The sequence below is a fragment of the Suncus etruscus genome, chromosome 12 (assembly GCF_024139225.1).
Source record: "Suncus etruscus isolate mSunEtr1 chromosome 12, mSunEtr1.pri.cur, whole genome shotgun sequence".
Taxonomy (NCBI): Eukaryota; Metazoa; Chordata; class Mammalia; order Eulipotyphla; family Soricidae; genus Suncus; species Suncus etruscus.
In genome coordinates this window covers 10245440-10270350 of record NC_064859.1, presented here as the reverse complement: position 1 = coordinate 10270350, position 24911 = coordinate 10245440, and the positions used below count along the sequence as shown (strand labels likewise).

The window sequence follows — 24911 nt, the reverse complement described above, 5'->3', positions numbered from 1 at the left end:
CAGCAGGGAGGGTTCTTGACTTGGTTATAGCTAATTTAGATTCTATTCCCAGTATCCCACATGGTCCCCTGAGGACTGCTGGATGTGATTCCTGAGTATAGAGCCAGAAGTAAGCTTTGAGTATGACTGGGTATAGGCCCTGAACAAAACAATACTAGACTTAGTGTCTTGTCTTTTTTGATGTTTGGTAGGATTTGAGTGTCTTCTTCTTGAAGAATCAGAAATAAACCTTGAAATGGAAGTGAGCCCAGAAACTGGGCTCCTTGGGCATTGTGATCAGGGTGCACAAGATCTAGAATTCTACTCCTAGTCACTCAAGTAGTATTTCCTTTGTCCCCCAAGGAGAATGTAAGTTTCTTCTGTTTCCTGATGATGACTGATCTGGTCTTTTATATCTTAATATATTTCTCTCCTTCTCCTTCTCCTTCTCCTTCTCCTTCACCTCCACCAGGTTTGAGAAAATGATCAGTGGCATGTACTTGGGTGAGATTGTCCGTAACATCCTCATTGATTTCACCAAGCATGGGCTACTATTCCGTGGCCGAATCTCAGAACGACTCAAGACAAGAGGAATCTTTGAAACCAAATTTCTCTCTCAGATTGAGAGGTAAGAGCTTCGAACCAGTGCACTAGGGCTGTCTGCTCCTTTCTTCCTTAACAAAGGGAGGACATCTCAAAGCTTAAGTATGATCAGAGCATAGCTTATAAAAGGTTAGTTGAAGAGCAAAGATACTTAAAACTAGCTTATTTACATAGTACCTAGTGAATAAGGGACACTTGAACATTTTCACCAGTAAAACATTCTCATCACCAATGCCCCCCAACCCCATCTGTATTCTAGCCTGGCTTTCTACTTTCCTTACTCATTGACATTGTCGTCATAGTTCTCAGTGTAGTTATTTCTCTAACTGCACTCACTCTTTGTGGTGAGCTTCATATCATGAGCCAGTCCTTTTGGCCCTCATATCCAGGGATTATTTCAATAATATCTTTTATTTTTCTTAAAATCCATAGATGAGTGAGACTATTCTCTCTCTGTGTGTGTCTCTCTCTTCCTCTGACTTATTTCACTCAGCATAATAGATTCCATGTACATCCATGTATAGGAAAATTTCATGACTTCATCTCTCCTGACAGCTACTTAATATTCCATTGTATATATGTACCATAGTTTCTTTAGCCATTCGTCTGTTGAAGGGCATCTTTTTTGTTTCCAGAGTCTGGCTATTGTAAATAGTGCTGCAGAAATATATGTGTGAGGAAGAAATTTTTGTATTACGTTTTTGTGTTCCTTGGGTATATTAGTAGGAGTAAATACCACAGGTTTTAATTTTTGATAAGGGAGCAAGAAATATAAAGTGGAGCAAGGAAAGCCTCTTCAACAAGTGGTGTTGGGTTAACTGGTCGACTACATAAAAAAAAAAAAAATGAACCCAGACTTCTCTTCAACACCATGCAAAAAGGTCTAATCAAAATGGATTAAAGACCTTGATATCAGACCTGAAACTATAAGGTACATAGGGAAAAATGTAGGCAAAACACTCCATGACATTGAAACTAAAAACATCTTCAAAGATGAAACACCACTGTCCAAGAAATAATCCTCTAAATCAGGGGTCTCAAACTCATGGCCCGCGGGCCATTTGTGGCCATCCATACAACATTTTGTGGCCCGTGACCAGCCTTCAAATATTGCAGTATTCACAATTATTCGACTGAATAATCGCAATAAAAATCGCATTAGCAAGAAAAAAATAGCATTAAACATTCACATACCTCGAACAGTTTCGTTCGGGGTATGCAAATGTTTAATGTGATTTTTTGCGATTTTTTTTCTTACTAATGCAATTTTTTTATTGCGAATATTCGATAAGCGAATAATCGTGAATACTTTGCGCCTAGCGCAAACGTCATTTCCGCTGCTCCTGCCCGCTGTCCCTTGCATTATTGGAGGCCTAAAGGAGAGAAGGGAGAGAAGTTTATTACAGAATTAGATTTTGTCATACCTTCATCATGACTTCATCAAAGCCTGCAGTGAATAGAAAGATTGATGACGAGCACAGACAATTTCAGGAAAAGTGAGAGATGCAGTATTTCTTTGTTGAGCACAGGGGCATCCCCACATGTCTTATTTGCTCAGAGAAAGTTGCAGTGCATAAGGAATACAATTTGAAACGCCATTATTCAACTAAACATGCTGAGGAATGTGCAAAATATCAAGGAAATGTGAGAGCCAAGCGGGTTGCCAGTCTTAAAGCATGTCTAATGAGGCAACAAGACTTCAAGAAAGCAACCAAAGAGATTGTTGCATCAGTCGAAGCTAGTTACATGGTTAGTGAGATGATTGCTAAGGCAGGGAAACCATCACAGAAGGAGAGTTTGTTAAAAAAAAAATGCATGTTACAGGCTGCAAGTATTATCTGTCTGGAAAAGAAAGGTCAGTTTAGCAAAATCAGCCTTTCTGCCAACACTGTGGCAGAGAGCATTTCTGACATGTCAAGTGACATTTATCATCAACTGTGTGAGAAAGCCAAATTTTTTGATGCATACTCAGTTGCTCTTGATGAGGGCACAGATATAACAGACCCAGCACAGCTCACAATTTATGTCTGTGGTGTTGATTCCAATTTTAAATTGACAGAGGAGCAGCTCACAATAATTCCAATGCATGGCCAGACCACTGCTAATGAGATATTTCGGCATCTGTGTAATGCCATTGAGAATGCAGGTTTGCCATGGAAGAGGTTTGTTGGAATAATAACTGATGAAGTGCCATCGATGACAGGGAGGAAAAATGGACTGGTGGCACTTGTTCCAAAAAACTTGAAGAGGAGAGTGTAGAGAAGGCCATTGCTCTTCACTGCATTATCCATCAGCAGGCCCTTTGCAGTAAATGCCTGCCGTGTGACAATGTGATGTCTGTTGTGAAATGCATCAACCAAATCAGATTCAGGGGTTTAAGCACAGGAGGTTCCATGCTTTTTTTTTTTTTTTTAGAGAAAATGGAGTCAGAATATGGACATGTGCTCTATTTCACCAAGGGACGTTGCCTAAGCAGGGGAAATGTCCTGAAAAGATTTTTTGAGTTAAGAGAAGTGAAAGCCTTCTTGGAGAAGGATGGGAATGCTGTTTCTGAGTTGAGTGATCACAATGGCTCATGGACTTAGCTTTTCTTGTTGACATCACACATAAGCTGAATGTACTAAACAAGATGTTACAAGGCCTGGGGCAGCTTATCAGTGCTGCCTATGACAACATGAGAGCATTCTCCACAAAACTTGTGTTATGGAAATCCCAGCTCTCTCAGACAAACCTTTGCCATTTCCCAGTATGCAAGGAACTTGTGGATGCAGGCATACCATTCAGTGGTGAGAAATATGTTGATGCTATTTTTAAGCTAGAGAAGGAATTTGATCACAGATTTGCAGACTTCAAAAAGCACAGAGCCACTTTCCAAATTTTTGTGGACCCCTTTTCCTTTGATGTGCAAGATGCCCCTCCTGTGCTTCAAATGGAGCTCATTGACCTGCAAAGCAACTCTGATCTCAAAGCCAAGTTCAGGGAGATTAGTGGAAAAGCAGACATGCATGGGCAATTTTTGAGAGAATTGCCCCCCCCCCCCAGCTTCCCTAAACTTTCCCAAATGTTCAAGCGCACCATGTGCCTTTTTGGGAGCACATATTTGTGTGAAAAATTATTCTCCACATTGAACTTCAATAAGTCAAAGTACAAGTCTAGATTAATGATGATCATCTTCAAGCCATACTGAGGGTCTTAAATGCTTCCTCTCTAAAGCCAAATGTAGTTCAGAATTGTGAGAAGAAGCACTGTCAAGTCTCTGGCAGCCAGGAATTGGCAAAAGATGCCATGTTCAGAAGAACTGTTCACTCAATGTTCTATTCATGTTCAGAAGAAATAATTAAAACTGTTAATAATGACGTTTGAGGACTTTTTTTTTTTTTATGAAATCCCTTATGCGGCCCTGCCTCACCCCGACTTTGCCTCCTGTGGCTCCCAGGTAAATTGAGTTTGAGACCCCTGCTCTAAATAAAAAAAAAACTCCAAAATACAATGCTGTTTGTTACAGCACTATTTACAATAGCCAGAATCTGGAATCAACCCAAGTATCCAAGAACAGATGAGTGGCTAAAGAAACTGGTATATATACATGATGGAATACTATGTAGCTATTAGGAAAATATGGGTAAAACAAGGTATTATCTAGCAGATATGGAGTTGTTTGTTTGTTTGGTTTGGTTTTGAGCCACACCCATATTGTCCAGAGGTTACTCCAAGCTCTGCACTCAAAAATTGCTCCTGGCAGGCTCAGAGAACCATATGGGATGTCGGGATGAAAACCAGATTTGTCCTGGGTCAGCCATGTGCAAGGCAAATGCCCTATCGCTGTGATATCGCTCCAGCTCAGATATGGAGATTATTGTGCTGAATGAAATAAGCCAGGTGGGGAGGCATAAACAGAATAACCTAATTTGTGGGATATAAGATTAGAAAAAGATGATATAGTAATAATATCCAGAGATAACATAGATGAGGGCCAGGAGGACTACTTCATGATAGAAACTTGCCACAAAAGTGGTGAGTGCAGTTAGAGTAAGAAAGGTCCACTATGATAATGATAGTTGGGACATCACTTTGGATAAGAACCACAAAATAAAAAAGGGGAGGGGAGGAGGGAAGGAAAGAGGGGGAGAGAGAGAGAGAGAGAGAGAGAGAGAGAGAGAGAGAGAGAGAGAGAGAGAGAGAGAGAGAGAGAGAGAGAGAGAGAGAGAGAAAATGCCTTCCCCAGAGACAGATGGTGGTGGGATGGGGGATGGATGGGAAGGGAACTGGGGACATTGGTGATGGGAAAAGTGCACTAATGAAGGGTGGTGTACAGTCTATGACTGAAACTCAAGTAGGAAAAATTTTGTAGCCATAATGTTTTTTCATTTTGATTTTTGGGTTGGGGTTCAAACCTAGGTCCGTGATATGCAAGGCAAGCACCTTACCCACTGTGCTATAATTTCAGCCTTCCAAAGTGCTTAAATAAAGATACTATTAAAAAAAAAACTACAGGTGGAAATCTACCTCTAGCATGCAAATTGAAACATGCATAGGAAGTAACTTTAGAAGGAATGAGCACTTCTGTTCTCTCAAGGCTTCACAGGGACTTTAATCAGGCCGATAAAATGAAGTCAAATCTGGTCTGTCCTACATTGCAGAAATATGCTGGGGGGTGGGGTCTAGACTGAATGGTCACACTCATTTGTAGAATATAAGAAAAAAAATGATAGTATGGCAATAATAGGCAATAATATCCAGAGACAAAAGAAACGAGGGTCAGGAGGAACAAGTCATTGGCAGGAAGCTTTTCCAAGAACAGTGGATCAGTGCAGTTAGGGTAGAGAAGGACCACTTTGACAATGACAATGATATTTGAAACTTACTACTGTGGACAAGGCCTGGTTGCTGAAAGGATATAAAGTGATATGCATGGTATCCTTTCATAACAAGAGTGCAAATCACAGTGTCTACAAAGGAAAAAAGGAGGAGGAGGAGAAGGAGGAGAGAGAGAGAGAGAGAGAGAGAGAGAGAGAGAGAGAGAGAGAGAGAGAGAGAGAGAGAGAAGTGAGAAGTAAAGTATCTGTCCCAGAACCAGGGAAGATGGGAAGGAAACTGGAGACATCAGTGGTAGGAAATAAGCACTGATGAAGGGAGTGTATATTTATTATAGAAACTCAATCATGAACAATTTTGTAAACCACAGTAATTTAATAAAGTATTTAATTAATTATATTTTTTGTTTTTGTTTTGAGGCCACACCCTACAGCACTCAGGGGTTACTCCTGGCTCTGTGCTCAGAAATCGCTCCTGGCAGTTTTGGGGGACCATATGGGATGCCAGAAATTAAACCTAGGTCTGCCCTGGGACAGCAGTGTGCAAGCAAATGCCCTCCCCGCTGTGCTATCACTCCGGCTCTGGTATTTAATTAATTTTTAAAAAAGAACAAAACACTGCTCTCTTTATGGAAGGGGCTTCATTTTCTTCTTACCATTTTATGTAGGTTTGTTTCCTAAATGTTGCACACGCCCATTTTGAGCCACCCGGATAGGGGAGCAGAAATAAAACATATCTAATGTGGGTGAGGCTTATTCCATTGATTCATGACTAGCAATGGCTATTATGGATATGAATGACCTCTGGTCACCAGCAACCTCCAGGTGGAGTCCAGTGGCATCAATGAGGAGGAAACCAAACCAAACCCCAGCCAACCTGTCATGAGAGAAAGAACTTCGCAATGAAAATGGCCTCATCACTGACCATTATCACTGGGTTTCTTGTGATTTCTTTCAAACCAGTGGAATATAAAAACGAGACTCTTGCTGTGAGGGTCAGGTCCTGAGTAGCCAGATGACCTCGCTGGGCAGAGGGAAACAGGGGACTGGCCCCCTATTCCTTCCATGAGACGAACTCTGGTGCAGAGATGAGCTCAAAATGAGGACACTGCAGGGGCCAGTGTTTTTCCTGCCCTACTACCAGGATCCCAGCCCCACTCTCCAACATCTCTGATACAGGACTTGGGCCCCTGGAGGAGGCAAGCCATCAGCTGACCTCCCGCTTTCTCCTCTCCCTCCAGTGACTGCTTGGCCCTGCTGCAGGTCCGTGCCATCCTGCACCACCTGGGGCTTGAGAGCACCTGTGACGATAGCATCATTGTCAAGGAGGTGTGCACCGTAGTGGCCAGGCGGGCGGCTCAACTCTGTGGAGCAGGCATGGCTGCCGTGGTGGACAAAATCCGAGAAAACCGTGGGCTGGAGACTCTCAAAGTAACAGTGGGCGTGGACGGGACTCTGTACAAGTTGCATCCTCAGTGAGTACTTCCTGTCCCCTTCTCCTCGCTCTCCTTTCCTTTCCCCTCACACTTTCTTTATAGAAATACAGGAATTTCAAAGACTACATGAGTTATTATATGTACATTATATTAGGCTCATATTATAACCCCATTATACAATTAAGAACCAGCATTAGCCTGTTTGTTCTGTTGCCTAGAGTGGAAACCCCTATGAGTTCCAACTGTGCTCTTTAGCCTCCCTGTCATGGTAAGAACTATGAAGATTCACTCTTGCTTCCCCCTTCTCATCAATCTTTGCATTTAGATTGGTCCGTTGTTTTTATTTTTTTTTAACTTAAGGTGTTTTTGTTTTTTTATTGTTTGTTTGTTTGTTTGTTTTTAAAGCCCTGTGGTGCTCAGGGCTTACTCCTGTCTCTGTGCTCAGGGATCTCTCTTATCAGTGCTTGGGGGACCACATGGGGTTGCTGGTTTCCCAGGGGCTTCTGCTTACAGCCTACAGTTGGCAGTATTTGCCATGTTTGTGCTCATGCCAACCCTGGGATGGATAGGTTGGCAGCAAGTGGCATCGCACAGAAATAGAGCAGTAAAGAGAGAAGGTGCAAAAAGGGCCCAGGGAGTTGAGTAGCCTCTTGGATCTTACTGAGCCAGTGCTTTCTCTGCCACTTTTATTAGCCAGAGTTTAACAGAAATCACCTGAAGGACAGGGTTAAGGGTACTTGTGCTAATTAACTCAGAAAAAGAAAAAGGAAAAAGTCATTTACAGGTGTCTATATAATTTATAGATGACAACACATGTGCAGTCCTAAGAATGGAAGCTGGGTCACTGCATTCAAGGCATATGTCTTCTCTGCTTTTATGCTATCTCTATCTCTGTCTGTCTTTGTCTTTCTCTCTCTCTAACCTCCTGAACTTCTGAACTCTTCACAACAAGGCTTCTCTTGACTTTTTTCCACACGGCTTTGGTGCTTTTTCGGTGCATCCACATTGAAGTTTGTGGTTGTTCTTTATTCATTTTTAGGGCTGCACAGCATACCTTTGGCTGTGTGTAGTCAGGCCTTGCATTGCAAAGGGGAGCCCTTCTGAGAAATGCATCATTAATTGATTTGGTGGCTGAGCAAACAGCACAGAACAGGATACCACCTGAGATGGTGTAGAACATAGGATAGTCATGGAGATCAAACACCCATGGTTGATGGAAAGGTGAAGTGAGGCATGAATGTATACTAGAGTTTTCTATGAAGTGTGGATATTTGGGTTACTTCTGGATCCTCATGTGAAACAGTATTCTGATCATTTTAGCAAGTGCTGGAACTCTGAAGGGGAGAATTTTACTAGCAGGGGTCTTCAAACTATGGCCTGAGGGCCACATATTGTATTTATTCCCATTTTGTTTCTTCACTTCTAAATAAGATATATGCAGTGTGCATAGAAATTTGTTCATAATTTTTGTTTTTACTATAATCTGGCCCTCCAACAGTCTGAAGGACAGTAAACTGGCCCCCTGTTTAAAAAGTTTGAGGACCCCTGGCTTAGAGTGAGGATAGACAGAGCACAACTGTTCTTATAAACAAAGTTTTTTTGGAATGCACCCCTGATTCCTTGTTTATATCTCATATGTGGCCAGTGCTTCCACATCATAGTGGTCCCACAGATCAAAGACCACAAAATCAAAAGCATTAACCACTAGGCCTTTTCTGGAAAAAGTTTGCCATACTTCCCCTCATCCAGTTTAGAAATATTTAATTTCTTTTTCTAATGCCCTTTCATTAGTTTGTTTTTGAATTAAACCTTACAGAACCCAAGACTTATTCCTAGATCTGTGCTTAGGGATCACTCTTGGTGGTGCTTGGAAGATTGAACCAGAGTTGGTCAGATGCAAGACAAGCACTTTAGCCCCTGCAGTATAACTGGAGTCTTCTTGTCTTTCCCCTTTCTCCACTTTGCTTAGGGTTTGAATGAATTAGCTTCGAGTCACAAAAAGCTCTAATTCCTCTTTCCTGGAAGCTTTGTTAGGTATAGTTAGATTATAGGCAGAGCTCCTGGCATGGGCAATACGTGGAATGGAATAAGGTTCATGGGGAGACTTCTTCTTTGGTTTTGGGGCCATATCTGGCAGCACTCATGGGTCTGTCCTCAGAAATCATTCTGGACAGGCTTGGGGGACCATATGGGATGCCAGGGATCGAACCTGGGTCAGCCACATTCAAGGCAAATGCCCTACCTGCTGTGCTCTGGTGAGACATTTTGAATGAATGGTCACTTCTTACACAATTGCTTTAAGGGGTCATGATACAGGGTCTGCGGAGTTGGAGCTGGAGCTTGAGAGGTTGTGAGTCCCTTTTCTTCATCTGTTTTGTTATGGAAATAGGAGAATGTCCCAGATGTGGGCTAGGAAAGGGGATAAAATTCTAATCGATACTTTCTGGGCTTGCAGTGTGGAACATGTTATCTCTGGCCTTAAACATGGGAGCTGGGGAAGAGGGTGAGCTGGTCCCTTCGCCTGGCTTGGGCTCAGTGATGGCGATTCTCTCTCTAATTCCACACCAGAGGTGCCACTGTGTCTCAGCATCAGTCTGTAATTCTGCTACTTTGTCTTACTTTGACAACTTTTGCTTAGCTGTAGCTTAGGTGTGCATCACCACTCCTGAAATACAAGTTATTTCTGTGAGTCTTGGTTCTTCCCTCTGGAGTTTTCGAACTGGTCATACACTTCTACAAAAGACATATTTACTCAGTGAGCTTATTTGCTGATGTGGATGATTTCTCTTTTCTGAATCCCCCTTTTGCTCTTCTCTCTGACTTGACTAGACCTGTCCTGAATTTCAGATATTTACCCCTAAGGAGCATCTTTGCTTCTCATGGACTCTTTTATTGACACAAAACTTGGCATCTTGTCAGCCTTCCCAGGAATGTTTTTCTGATACACAACATAGAGAAAAGTATTACTACATGGTGCCTGGCATTGTCTTTCTCCTCTTCACTCTCCCTAGATTTCATGCTTCCCTTACTTATTTCTGGTCTCATCTCCAGAGACTCCAATCAATAATGAGTAATTTTTGTCTCCTTTCTCAAATTTTCCAGCTTTGCAAAAGTCATGCATGAGACGGTCAAGGACTTGGCTCCAAAATGTGATGTGTCGTTCCTGGAGTCAGAGGATGGCAGTGGGAAGGGAGCCGCCCTCATCACCGCTGTAGCCTGCCGGATCCGTGAGGCTGGACAGAGATAGGGGCACTGCCATTTGAAGCAGCTTCCTCTACTTCTCCATCCCCAGGTTCAAGTGATAAGATGCCTAACCCCTTGTGTTCAAGGCAGACTCCTTTGTGGCTTTTCCTTGGCAGAGAGGATGCTGGCCACCTCGGGTATCTCTACCTCCCATCAGTGTAGGGTTTTGATTAAGAATGTCTTCATACTTGCCATGACTCTTGGTTTTCAAATTAGGTAGTAAAACAAGTGATCACTCTTAATAAATTCCCCCTAATTGCCTCCCCAATCCTACATAAGCCCTGTAGACCCTTGTAAAATGGAGCAGTCACAAAAAGACATTACGAGGTGGAGACATACCTTGAAAATATGTTGTTACTGTTTCTCAGCTCAGATTTCTGGGATGTGTCTGCTAATTGAGTTTGATTCTCACAGGCAGAATTTGAGGGCTGGCAAGGTGGTGAAGGAAGGAAATCTTTGGATGGCCTGTGGCAGTCCCTTTTCAGCCCCATGGACCAACACTGACCTGGGTCCAGTGGCTGCTGGAATCAAAGCAATCTTCCACATGAGCAAGCAAAACCAAAGCCAAGAGTGGATGCATCCCTCATGTGGGTTCACAAATAATATATCCCTCAGCAATAGACCTGAGGGGGCTGGGGAGAGTGGGAGGGAGTGCTCTCAAAAATGTTTCCTGCTGAAATGGAAACACTGTTAATTTCCTTTTAATTTATATTTGAAGTGTATTTAGTTTATGAAGTACATCTGGTCCTTCATCTTGACCCTGTCTGTAAGGGTCCATTGTATGTAATGTATTTATATGTCCATTTGTTATGTACATAAATATGCAAGGTCTCCTCAGACCCATCCTCATGAGTCATCTGTGTAGTACAAGGATGAAAAGTGAAGATATTGACTGGTGACTAGAAATACCTCATCTGCCTTTGGGACAAGAAGGGAAGCCTCTTCAGGGGTTGCCCTCCCCAGTTCTCTACCCTCAGATCTAGATGGCAAATGGAAGAGGAGGCACATGGAGAAGGAAGCTGGATCTGCATTAAAGCTGCCCAAGCCTAGCTTTTCCCAAGCCCAGCTTTTCCTCTGTCTGGGGACTTCCCTTGGACAATGTCAACCAAAGGAACCAGGAATCATTTCAAAGAGACTCACTGCTTTGAAAATTTCATTCTTAGGGCAATCACTATGTTTAAGCTCTCTGACAAAGTAAAAAATACATTCAACAACATTAAATTAAAAAAATAAAACAAAACCACTTAACTGTTGATAGCAAGCCAAATCGAAACCATCCAAACCTCAGGAGGACTTTAATCAGATAATGTGCCTTTCTAACAAACTTAACATGAAGTTTGTTTTGTAAATGTTTTACAAGAGTTGTCTAAGGCATTTCTGTGTGTGTGGGGGGTGGGAAGCAGTTTTTATATTTATACCAAACTGCAAGGGCTTTGGTGGATGAAATAAGAATGGCAGAAAGTTTCTCCACTCTTTTTTTAAGAGAACTCTGAACCATAAAGTTCATTTCTGCCCTAAAATAAACCGGCATATTCAAGGTGAAAGGTATGTGAGTTTTTTTTTTTTAAAACGCTATTGGATAAGATAAAATGATTAATACAGAAATAAGGAGACACATGTCTCTGTAGTACCTGTGATTTGCACATTTATCAAATTTTGGTGAGGACAGTGTCTAGATGTGTTTTTTTACTGAAGAATACACAAGAAATAGACAAATATTAACTTTTAGACTTGAAAATGATGTTCCTTCTATGAAACTGGACATTTTCAACACAGTAGTATGATTGCTGAGTGTGTGACTAGGAAAGCTATTTTGTAGGCTTCTAAAATGGGATGCTTCAAAGGACATGTCAGAGGCCCACAGATAGGTGATGCTCACAGCCTCTTGTCTATGCCACTCTGCCATGCATTACTACAACAACTTTCATTCTTTATGAGGATGTGCTCAATAGCCAATCATCTCAAATCCTTGAACACTCCATGTAGTGAAGATGCCATGTAAAATAATGAATTGGTTGGAGTAACTATTTGCTGTTAACTATGAATAAATTTTAACATTTTTCAAAATATTGAGTGTGTGCTTCATGAGAATTTCTCTTATTAACTTTATTCTAGTTCAGGTAGGATTTTGATGTAGATTAATGTCTTTCTCGCCATCAAATGTCCCAGACTCTTCATTTTTATTTTTTAAAACTTACTCTGTTTTACTTGCAGAGCTGCTAGACCACGGTCATCATTGGTATGCCAGGTTCCTTCCACCATTATCCCACAGTCCTTCCTTTTCATCTGCTTTGGCATACTCAGAACATGCTTCTATTCATTATATTTCAGAGTTTGTTTCTGTTAGGGAGTGTCTGGTTCCTGGCTTTTTCGTGAGTAAGATTGTAAGTTTGTCTTACTCTTTCTGGTTTTATTTTCAAAAGTGTAGTCACCTTTCGAATCATATGTTGCTTCAAATTTCAAAAGACAACATTATTTCATCACAAATATTTTCCTATAACTGAAGAAAAGGGAAAACTGCACCTACTGGCCACAGTCTGGTCTCTCCTCTCAATATCTAGAAAAGTTCTGGAAATATGATTCTTTCCCAAATCTGAAGAGGGATGGGACAGACCCCTTTCTAACAATACACTCCTACAGTGGATGAGAAGCTCAGGGCCACATTCGGCTCAACCAGTGTTTGAGAACCTTTCCTAGGACCTTGAAGAAAGACATGAGGTTAGATAAATTAGTGTGCCTGGAGCCTGCAGGTGGCCCTAAGGTAGGATGATTTGTGGGTAGGGATAACTTGGTTTTAGGCCAAAAAGCTTTTCTTTGTTTTCCCAACTTTTGTTGTGCCTACACAAAATATTGCCAACCTTTATCTTTAGAGGCTTATTACATAATCTTAGAATCTTGGGATGGGAATTTTGTTATTTTTCTAGAAAGTCAATTAGGGGGGGATCTTGATATACTGGTCCTTCCCGAATCAGTTCTTAAGTCATCCTAAGGTGTGATCTGGTGATGGGTTTTGAATTATTCCCTACTTGGCATTCCTCTACCACTATATGGTGTGGCCTGATTCATGTCAATAAAAACAAGGATCTGAGGAAGGCAAGGGCTCATTCTTCAGTAGTCTTCTACTGAGCCAAGTTCCTTCCTAGGAGCAGAAAGCATGTGCGGTTGGATTCCTTGCTTGAGTGCTGGATTTCCTGAACCCATTCTTGTACCTTTTAACTATGTAGATTATTTCCTGCATCAACGTTTGCTTCCAGATCCACATCTCCCAAGTGTTCTGGTGTTTGAACCAGAGAGATTAATTCAATATGGGAGGATTTCAGCTCTTGGACTGAATACTCACTCATTGACCTCTTTCTGGTATCTTTTTTTATTTAGAATCTAACCTCCTTATGGGGCAAGGGCAAATATAGGCAGCAGGAAAAAAGTTACTCATCCACTGCTTTATTAAGCCTAAGTTGGTCTTCAAAGGCAGATATAGTTAACAGGAAAATAAAGTACTTATGCAATGCTTTATTAAGCCTAGATGGGTGAAGGGAAGAAAGAGGTAGAGCAAAGTATCTGTTTTGGGGCCAACAGGCTGTGAGTTCTTAGTGTTGTAGCTACAGCATGTGCAAAGGAAATGCCCCACTCATAGTGCTATCACTCTTGCCCCACGCTGTCCCTACTTTTTTACCTTTCATATACATAATTTATGACAATTTTAACAACAATACTTTATTTAGACTCATTTAATAATGAATATTTATTAAGATAAATATTTTTAAGGTGGGAGGTACCCCTTTATTGTAAAGAAGTATGAGTCCTTATCCCTAGTAGATAAGTGCAACCTTCCGTGGGGGACCCCCGACCCGCTTGGGTGTGGAAATGAAGGTTGCTAGTAATTCGTGGGTTTACTCGAGCAGAACCGATCTGTGAAGAAAACTTTGAGAAGTTAGTAAGAAAAGTCCTCAAGACAACACATGCTGTTCAAAAGGGGTTTATTGCCCAGGGAGATCAGCTTTTAAAGGCGAAACACGTCATAGAGGTGTTACAGTTTTTCCACCAATCACAATTGCAAGCACTCATTAGCATAAGCTGGGGGCAGGTAATAGGGAGGGGTAAAGAGGTAGAGAGCACATGTTTATACTGAAAGCACAAGATTCAAACAGGGTCTTATAAATTTTACTCAGCAAACAAATAAAAAACCAGCTGTAAACATATTAATCTTTTGCTAACACTAAGGCAAGTTGTTCGATGATTTTCTTTCTGGCTGGATGTATTGGGCTGCTTTGAATTTATTTTAGTATTTGTCTATTTCCTTTGTCCTCAGGGTATGGGTGCCTCTGGTCAGGTGGGTGACAAGGTCAGGGATTTCTGAGGTGTCCTTTGTTCTAGGTTCCATCAGCTAGGTTCCCCACAGATAAGAGCTTGTTTCTATATATAAAATTTCTTCCTTTTTAGTATGCCTTTGCAGGAAGAAATGGTGCTATTTTATATTACTGATGCATTTGGGAGTGGGAGTATCATGTTTGTTTTATTTATTTATTTTTTGTTTGTTTTTGGGTCACACCCGGCAGTGCTCAGGGGTTACTTCTGGCTCAAAGCTTGGAAATCTCTCCCGGCTGCTTTGGGGACCATGTGGGATGCTGGGATTCGAACCACTGTCCTTCTACATGCAAGGCACACACCTTACCTCCATGCTATCTCTCCAGCCCCTGTGGTGTGTTTCTCTTCCTTTTTACCTTTCTTCTCTCAAGTTACTCTTTATAGCCTCTAGAAGGACTCCATCTCCCCCATTTTTTTGCTTGTTTGATTCTTACCCCATTTTATTTATTTATTTTTCTTTTCCTCCAACAGAGCCACATAATTTGAACCAACTTGTTTCGCCCTTCAGTTTGAGGGGAAAACAAGGGAGGGTACCAAGACCAAACAGTTGTATGATCACTAAGTAGTAATAAAAATGATTGGATTTAAATGCCAAACCCAATCCAAGGATGACAGAATCAATACCCAATCTACAACAAGATAGTCACAGTGGGGACCACTTATACTAGCAGCCAGTGGGGTAAGGGTGAGGAATATGGGATGTATGCTGGGAACAGGGGTGGAGGGAGGACAACTTTGGTGGTGGGAATTCCCCTGATCCAATGTCAATATGTACCTGAAATATTACTGTGAAAGATATGCAATACACTTTGGTCAAGATAAAAATCATTATTAAAAATAATAAATAAATATTTTAGTAGACAAATAATATACTTTATTTACAAATTTGTTAATGGAGAGAGAGCATAGCAATAGGGCATTTGCCTTGCACATAGCCAATCCAGAATGGACAGTGCTTTGAATCCTGGAATCTGATATGGTCTCCTGAGCCTGCCAGAAGCGATTTCTGAGCACAGAGCCAGGAGTAACAGCTGGGCATGACCCAAAAATCACAACAAAGAACAAAACAAAAAACCCAAAATGTTGTTAATGATATTTAGTCATAAATGTAGACCCTACCCCCTTTAGCAGTGCCTATTTCTCACTGCTTAAGTGCCCAGTTTCCTGCATGCTCCCTTGCCTGCATCTGGGCAGACATTTTACTTCTCTCTTCCTTTTTTTCTTTTTAGACACTGCCTTGTACTACTATTAATGAGGGGCAACCATGCATAGCACTTTCATTTCAGCAAACAGTTCATATTTAGAGTGATAAGTTTCAACTGTTATCATTGTCAGAGTGGTTGCTTCAGTATCCTAACTGCCCAGCTCCACTATTCATGGCAAGCTTCCTACTAATGTCTGTCCTCGCGATCCTCATCTTAATTGTCTCTGGATATTACTCCCACACTATCCTATTTTTTTGCTTTATATCCCATACATAAATGGGATTCTCCTATGTTTATTCTCTTCTTATGATTCCGTTCACTCAGCAAACTTTCCATATTATTTGCATGTATCAGCAAATTTATAATTTTATTTTTCCTAACAGCTGCATGGTATTCTTGTGTGGATATGTACCAAAAAGTTTATCCACTCATCTGATCCCATGTACCTGAATTGTTTCCAGATTATGGCTGTTGTAAATTGTGAATGTTTAGGGTTCAGTATCCAAAAGACCACAAAGGGAACTGAAGAAATGGCGCAGTAGTAGGGCATTTGCCTTGCATGCGGCTGACCCAGGACAGACCATAGTTTGATCCCCCAGTGTGCTATATGGTCCCCCAAGCCAGGAGTGATTTCTGAGTGCATAGCCAGGAGTAACCCCTGAGCACCACCAGTTGTGGTTCCCCCCCCACAAAAAAAAGACCACACAAAGCATGAACTTCATATTAAAAATTTCATTGTGCATAAATCACAAATCCAGCCAATGTTGACTACCAAACTTGACTACCAAATTTGAACCTCTATAGAAAGAGAAAGATCATATAAAAAGAAGGGTTTCTTGTAAATCTGCAATTCATAATTTCCTTATGCCATTTACACTGATTGCTTAGATCCACCTGGTGATATATTGTTCATATATACTTGGGAAGTGACAGATCATCAGTTTCTTCCTTTTTTCCTGGATTGGCACTTTTATCAGGATATGGTTGGAGGGTCAAGATTTCATTGGAAGGTAATTGCTAGGTCAGCTCACTCTGCCTTACAAAAAGGCCTCATTCTGTAAAGAGGAGGTTTTCAAGACTTGGTTGAGTGGATGATGGAGAAGTCAGCTAGTGTGTATAAAACTGCTGATATCTGGGGTCAGAGAGATAGCACAGCAGTAAGGTCATGTAAACTACCAATATTTGCAAGATGAGTACACACTGTCCCACTCTCTCCTCTTTCCCATTCCCATCATGGATCCATCATGCCACAACTCTCCTTAAACCACCTCTTTTCACAATTTCTTTACCATCCTCTGGTGGAGTGAAGATTTACTACTCATGTACTACCCCTAGTCCTTCCCATAGGTGCTCCACCATCACCACATTCTATGGCTTCCATTCCTGTCTAAGTTAATGACTGATGTTTAGAGTTGGCTACAGAAAGTACGGTCCATGGCGGACCACCCAGCAGGCATCTGCAGAATATTGAGTGACTACATAGACACCACCAGGAATTTGAGCCTCTCCACCAGGAACAGCAGGATGCTGTGCTCTGAAAGCCAGGTTGTCCATCTTGGAGAGCTTGCAAATATAGAGAAGCTCAGAGACACAGAGACCTCAAGTTGAACTCACGAGTAAAGTAACGCCATGACACCAGCAATGTGTTCTTTGGCAAGCTTCTCTGAAGTAGTTTATCTAGGGGGCCACACAGGGGCTGGATCTATGATGATCTGTACGAAGATTTGGCTTGGTCAATTTACACAATTGACTGAAAACTCAACTTCCAGGTATTTTCCCCAGCTAAGATAATTTATGGGTAGTACCAAAGCAACCTTTCAGAAAATTGCCCCAAATATCGAGAATATTGCACAAGATGGTCATGAGACATAAAGACAGCCTCCTTGAAAGTTTACACTTCTCCTGGTCAATCTAAACTTATACATCTTCAAACTATTCTAATTTTCTCATTATAACAAACTCTATGCCCTTCCATTTGTCTATCTTTATTTCATAAAATAGATACAGGTTATGCCCTTTCATACTTTGAACCAAGGAACATTCTCTTAATTAAAATCCATCTATTTCTTTTCATTTTCCATCTTATTTTCACTGCTCTCTAATGAATTTGAAACTCTCATTCTCTCCAAATAACAATTATAGTTAAAAAATTTAAATTTAAAAGGTTTATTAATTTATATGAACTCTAAGGCATCTACTAAAGTTTATTACTTAAAAAACATAGCTGAGTAAAGTGAGAAGTCTGTTTATGGAAAACATCCAAAACCTGAAGTGGCATCAACCATCCTGACACCTAAAATTGCATAGCTGTAGTGTCAAGAAAAGTTCATGTCTTTTGCTCTCTCAATGTCAGTCTGCACTTTCCCCCACAGAGGTGTACTTAGCAGCATTTTCATGCTCCTGCTGGCTGAGCTTTCCTCTTCATGGTCTCACTCTCTGGTCTTTGCTCTTTGGTGAAGGGCTTTGACATTACTGATTCCAGAACATTGAGCTTTTTCCATAGAATTGGTTGAGTGCTAAAGTCTTGGGGTAGAAACGGAGTCTGGTCCTTGGGTGGAGACTGGTGCTCTGGAACAGGAATAGAATCTGGCTTGTAAAACATGATGTTTTGGTTTTGTTTGTTTGTGTGGTTGTTTTTTGCTTGGCTTTATTCTAAACTCAGGTGCTATGAGTCAACTTGACTTTTTCTGAAGTCAATAGCATTTAGGTTAGACCACTCCAGCCTCCTCCACTATACTGCTAAAAGCCATATTTATCTTCTCTAGAGGTGACTCTCATTCCCCTCTGTCCATAGATGAGACTGAGAGCACCTACTTGCTTATAGGTTTGATGTTTCCTGTATGTGGGTTTTTATTTCTGTTACATTATTTTTACTGTTGCTTAATTAGATGGGACTGTGCCCAAGTATCTCACATTTTTTATACATACAGCTATACACAAATTCAAACAAGTTGTGAGAATATTAGAGCATGAACACAAGACCATCTCAGATAAAATTTAGGCACCGACACCTATAAATTGTGTCCTCTACAAATTGAACCACATCCTTAGCCTCCTCCTCCCCCTCCTCCCCCTCCTTCCCCTCCATTTTTCTCTTCTTCTTCTTCTTCTTCTTCTTCTTCTTCTTCTTCTTCTTCTTCTTCTTCTTCCTCTTCTTCTTAGTTGCCTTTTTACCCTTCTTCTTTTTGCTCTTCTTCATCTTTATCCTCCTTTTCCTCCTTTTATTCTTGCTCCAACTCCTCTTACTATTATACTCTTCCAGTGTCTCTGGGACTCTAATGATTTCTATGTTGTTTCTGTTGAGTTTCTCAAAGATTTCTATTTCACGTAGTCACATTATTTGAGTGTTTTATCCATCTTCTGCTCATTGGCTTTAAGTTTCTTTGCCATTTCTTCTGCTTTTGGATCGTTTTGCATCTTATCTTTAGGCTGATTGATTCTGTTCTCAGCTGCTGTTACTCTGTTGAAGAGGCTTTCCATTGAGGTATTCATTTCATTTAGTTTTTCAGACATGTTATTTGAGTTTGAAGTTTTCTGCTATCTATCTGCATATTCTTTTGATTCTTATTTGTCATACATTCAACTCGATATGTATTTTCTTTGAGTTCTATGAACATTCTTCATATTTCATTGCTAAAGACCTTATCTGACAGAATACCTAGCTGGATGGTACTTTTCGGGTCGTCAGTGCTGCCAGTTTCATTCTCTCTATATGGGGTTGTCCTGCATTCTTCCCATTGCCACACTTGTCATGTAGTTTTTACTCTGTGCTGTGGTGGGTTTGAAGGGATAGAAGAAGTGCTAGGATGGGGAGCAAAGCAAAGCAGCCTGGCTTGGTTGGCTCCAAGCTTTCTGGGAAGGAACAGCTTCGCGAGTGCTGGGACCAGATGAGATCAGACTTGCTGTCGTCTCCTAGGATAGATCAGGCAAAAAAGCAAAAGAAAGCAACACAGCTTCATAATGGCTTTCTTGGGTGCAAAAGAACACAGCAGGAATTACCCCCCCCCCATGCTTATGGGAGGGGACAGCTTCACTGGTGATGGGCCATGAAATGATGATGCTCAGTGTCATTTTTGTGGATGGCTCAACAAGAAAGCAGGAAAAAAACTCAGCATCCCATTATAATGGCTCTGTCAGTCCAAAATATCATGGGTGGACTCCCCTCTCTCTCTTTTCCTCCATCTCCTCTCTCTCTTCTTTGTCTATACCCCCTCTCTCTCCCACTCCTATCTCCTCTCTCTCCCCCTCCTATCTCCTCTCTCTCCCCTGTCTCCACTCTCTCCTCTCTTCTCTTTCTCTTTCTCTCTTCCCTCTCTCCCTCTCCTCTCTGTCTTCTCTCCTCCCTCTCTTTCTCTCTCCCCATCTACTCTCATCTCTTGATCTCCTCTTTCTTTCTATCTCCCCACTCTCTCCCTTTCTTTTCTCTCCTCTCTCCTCTGTCTTTCTTCTCTCAACCCCTCCTCTCCTCTTGCTCTCTTTTCTTTCCTCTCAAGAAAAATAAAAAATGAATAAAAAACATGGCTGAAATCAGCCCCCATGTTTATTAAGTGGGGACAGCTTCCTGGGTGAAAAACCCTGAAAAGATGATGCTTGCTGTGGCCTTCATGATGGGCTCACACAGAAAAGCAAACAGAAAACAATGTAACACCCCTTTATAATGGCTATCTCTGGCATAAATACATAGCAAGAATCAGCCACCACACTTATTGTGTGGGGACAGCTACCCAGGTATTGGGCCCTGAATAAATGATGCTGGCTCTGATGTTCTTGGATGGCTTGAGAAGAAAAGCAGGCACAAAGCAATGCAGCATTCCTGTATAATAGCTCTCTAGCCCAAACATAAGGGAAGAATCAGCCCTCAAATTAATGTGCAGGGACATCTTCCCCGCTGCTGGGCCCTGAAGAAAAGACTCTCGCTGTGGTATTCATGGCTGGTTCATGCAGAAAAACAAGTAGAAAGCAAAGCATCAGCCCTTTATATTGGCTCTCTCTGTCCCAAACACGAGGCAGGAATCAGTCTCACACTAAAAGTGTAGGGACAGCATCACAGGGGCTGAGCCCTGAAGAGATGATGATGCTGTCTTCTTCTTGGATGACTCACTCAATAAATCAGGCAGAAAATAACACAGCAGCTCTTAACAATAGCTCCATTGGGCCCAAACACATGGCAGAAATCAGCCCCCACTCTCAGTGATGGGTACGGATTGTTGGTGCTGGGCCATGAAGAGATGATGCTCATTGTTGACTACTTGGGTGGCACAGAAAATGAGGCAGAGAGCAACACAGCAGCTCTTAACAATAGTTCCATGGGCTGAAAACATGGCAGGAATAAGCACCCACACTCATTGATGGGGACAGGTTGCTAGGGGCTGGGCCATGAAGAGATGATGTCTGGCCCACACACAAGGCAGGAATCAGCCCCACACTAAATGTGCGGGGACAGAATCCCAGGAGCTGAGCCCTCAAGAGATGATGATGCTGCTGTTGTCTTCTTGGAGGGCTCACGCAGAAAAGAAGGCAGAAAACAATGCAGCAGTCCTTATTTACAATGGCTCTCTAGCGCCAAAGCACATGGCAGAAATCAGCCCCCACGCTCACTGGTAGAGACAGCTTCCCCGCTTGCTGAGCCCTTAAGAGATGATGCTCCTATTCAAGGAGGAAACTGCACTCTCCAAGCAAGTGAAAGCAGAGATTAACAGATGGGAATATATTAAGCTGAGAAGCTTCTGCACCTCAAAGGAAATAGTGCCCAGGATACAAGAGCCACCCACTGAGTGGGAGAAACTATTCACCCAATACCCATCAGATAAGGGGCTAATCTCCAGAATATACAAGGCACTGACAGAACTTTACAAGAAAAAAACATCTAATCCCATTAAAAAATGGGGAGAAGAAATGAACAGACACTTTGACAAAGTAGAAATACAAATGGCCAAAAGACACATGAAAAAATGCTCCACATCACTAATCATCAGGGAGATGCAAATCAAAACAACAATGAGATACCACCTCACACACCAGAGAATGGCACACATCACAAAGAATGAGAATAAACAGTGTTGGCGGGGATGTGGAGAGAAAGGAACTCTTATCCACTGCTGGTGGGAATGCCGTCTAGTTCAACCTTTATGGAAAGCAATATGGAGATTCCTCCAAAAACTGGAAATTGAGCTCCCATACGACCCAGCTATACCACTCCTAGGAATATACCCTAGGAACACAAAAATACAATACAAAAATCCCTTCCTTACACCTATATTTATTTCAGTACTATTTACCATAGCAAGACTCTGGAAACAACCAAGACACCCTTCAACAGATGAATGGCTAAAGACACTGTGGAACATATACACAATGGAATATTATGCAGTTGTCAGGAGAGATGAAATCATGAAATTCTCCTATACATGGATGTACATGGAATCTATTATGCTGAGTGAAATAAGTCAGAGAGAGAGAGAGAGAGAAACGCAGAATGGTCTCACTCATCTATGGGTTTTAAGAAAAATGAAAGACATTCTTGTGATAATAACTTTCAGACACAAAAGAGAAAAGAGCTGGAAGTTACAGCTCACCTCATGAAGCTCACCACAAACAGGGATGAGTTTAGTTAGAGAAATAACTACGTTTTGAACTATCCTAATAATGAGAATGTACGAGGAAAATAGAAAGCCTGTCTAGAGTACAGGTGGGGGTTGGGTGGGAGGAGGGAGATTTGGGACATTGGTGATGGGAATGTTGCACTGGTGATGGGTGGTGTTCTTTACATGACTGAAATCCAAACACACTTATGTATGTAGTAAAGTTGTTTAAATAAAAAAATTAAAAAAGAAAAATAAAACAGAACCTATGTACAATTACTTTGTCCCTCAAGTCCCCATATTGTAATACATATTTCTTAGCAGCACATCAAGCAATCTAAAGCCATAAAACTTATGTAACTCCTTAAACATTGAAGGCATAGTATTTTTTTTACACTTCCATGCACATGCATATTAGTTTAAGTTAACCTCAAAAGTGGGTTTTTCTTTTTAAGGATAAGAGTCAAAGGAGCACAGTAAAAACTGTGCTAGAGTGGCAATAATTGTTTGCATATGCCCACCAAAATTTGGGGGACATGGAAAGGAAAAGTCTTGGCCTAAATACAAGGAGACCCTACCCCTGAAGTTTCCTGGCATAAGACAATCTCTAGGCTCCAGGCAAACTAGTTTGCCCAATCCAAGTCATTGTCTGTAGTGCCAACACACTTTTATTTTTCACAAAGTCTCTGTTGTTGGTATCATGTTTCTGTATTAAAGATCCTGGAATCTGCATATCCTACATTGAAGTCAGGATGTGGAGTGTCCTCTAGTTTCACCTCAAAATTAAAGGGCAATGCAGAAAGTTTTGTCCAGTATGCAGGTCGTTGATGTTCTTAAGTCTTCTCAGTGTTAAGGGAAGTCTCTTTTGAGTAGATAGATGTCAGAGCAGCGGTAGGGTCTTCCCTGGTAGAGGATTGCTTCCAGGTGATGTTATAGACAACCTTGGTTGTTTCATAGATGGCTTCCCTGGTTCAGGGGTGAATGAAGAATGCCCATTCTTCTGAGGCATGTGCCAGGTCATTATGTCAATGTTCAGGGTGTAAGGTCCCATTGCACTACAAGATTTGTGTGTTCCAATCTCTATTAGATAAGAATTTATTTGTGTGTATAGTATTTCCCCATTTTAATGTGCCTGTGCAAACAAGAAACAATGCCACATGGCGTTATAGGTCCATATGGGTGCTGTAAGAACAAGTTCAAAACACCCTATAACAAGGTTAAATATATGCATCAAACTGAGGGACTCTTTCACTGAATATTTCTTATTGAACAGCTCACAGAGAGAAGAAAAGATAAAAATTGGGGGAAATCTTCACTGTATAAGAGAATATTTAGTAAGAGTTAGTTGTCAAAGAAAATAGATATAAAATATTCAAAGCCATACATGTCCATTTTATGTCTTTTGAAATAGTTGGGGGTTGTTAAATCCAGTGCATCACGTTGGTGTGTGATTAGCACTGTGCAGTACTGAAGATAAAAAGGGTAAATGGGGGTACTGATGGTTGGGAGTAATAGAGTTAAAAAGTGAAAATGAGCTTAACAGGGGTGTGTGAAAGAGCAGAATACCAGATGGACATTCTACATACACAAAACATAACTAAAGGATAGGACATATTATTAATATATTTTGTGCTATCGCCCCTGCACGGTTTGGAATTTGTAGACTGGTACGAAATTGTCCGAGACTGCCTTAGTAAAAATGAGCTGCTCTCAGCACCCCCAAATTTGGACCCACCATTTTGGGCCGCCTGGTCTGGGTCCCAGGGAAGGCCTGGAGGCCCACCCTCCTCCCTGTGCCCTCCCTCCTTCACTGGGGGAAGGGCGGGGAAAGCTTGGAATCCCCTTCAGGAGGGACCACCCGACACCCACCTTATCTGGCCGCCTGGGCTACCACCCCAGGAAGGCCTGGAGGTCGGGGGTGCAGGAGAGGGGACGGCTGAGGGCCTACCAAGGCTCCCAGTATGCCCAAGCTAGGGAGAAAGCCTTCGACATTGGGGTCTCCCCAAACCCCATGTTGGCTAGAGCTAGCCTCCAGCTCGAGAAAGGATTCAGTAGAGAACTGGAATCCAGGATCTACCTGTCCTCCTCCCTGTGCTCTCCCCCCTCTTCACTGGGGGAAGGGCGGGAAGAGCTTGGGATCCCCTCCAGGAGGGACCACCCAACACCCACCTTGTCTGACCGCCTGGGCTGCCACCCCAGGAAGGCTTGGAGGCTGGGGGGCAGGAGAGGGGACGGCTGAGGGCCTACTAAGGCTCCCAGCATGTCCAATCTAGGGAGAAAGCCTTCAACATTGGGGTCTCCCCAGACCCCATGCCCTTTAATAATGTTCTTGACCATTGATTCTTCCTGGAGATTTTCTTCCTGGGTGTCTGGGACTCCAATGATTCTTAAGTTGTTTCTGTTGAGCTTATCATAGACTTCTATTTTCATCTGTTCCCATTCTTTGAGTAATTTTTCCATTGTTTGATCATTTGCTTTAAGGCTTTTTTCCAATCTCTTCTGCTGTATGGAGTTGTTATTCATCTCATCTTCCAGTGTACTAATTCCATCCTCAGCTGCTGTTAATTTGTGGGAAAACTCATCCATTATTTTCTTCAATTCATCTACTGAGTTTTTCAGACCTGTTATTTGACCTGAAATTTCAGTTTGGAGTTTTCTGATTTTTTTTTATTTAACCAACTTTAT

General features: G+C 41.8%; 1 protein-coding gene across 1 annotated transcript in view; it reads left to right on the top strand.

Moving 5' to 3' along the window:
* The window catches only part of HK2 (hexokinase 2), a 49832-nt gene extending 39738 nt beyond the window's left edge, over positions 1 to 10094 (top strand). The window contains exons 15-17 of the mRNA XM_049785255.1: positions 452 to 607; positions 6638 to 6871; positions 9935 to 10094. Coding sequence (XP_049641212.1) covers positions 452 to 607; positions 6638 to 6871; positions 9935 to 10079 — 535 coding nt within the window. The 3' untranslated portion in view covers positions 10080 to 10094. The remainder of the gene's footprint in view (positions 1 to 451; positions 608 to 6637; positions 6872 to 9934) is intronic.
* Positions 10095 to 24911: the final 14817 nt, after the last annotated feature.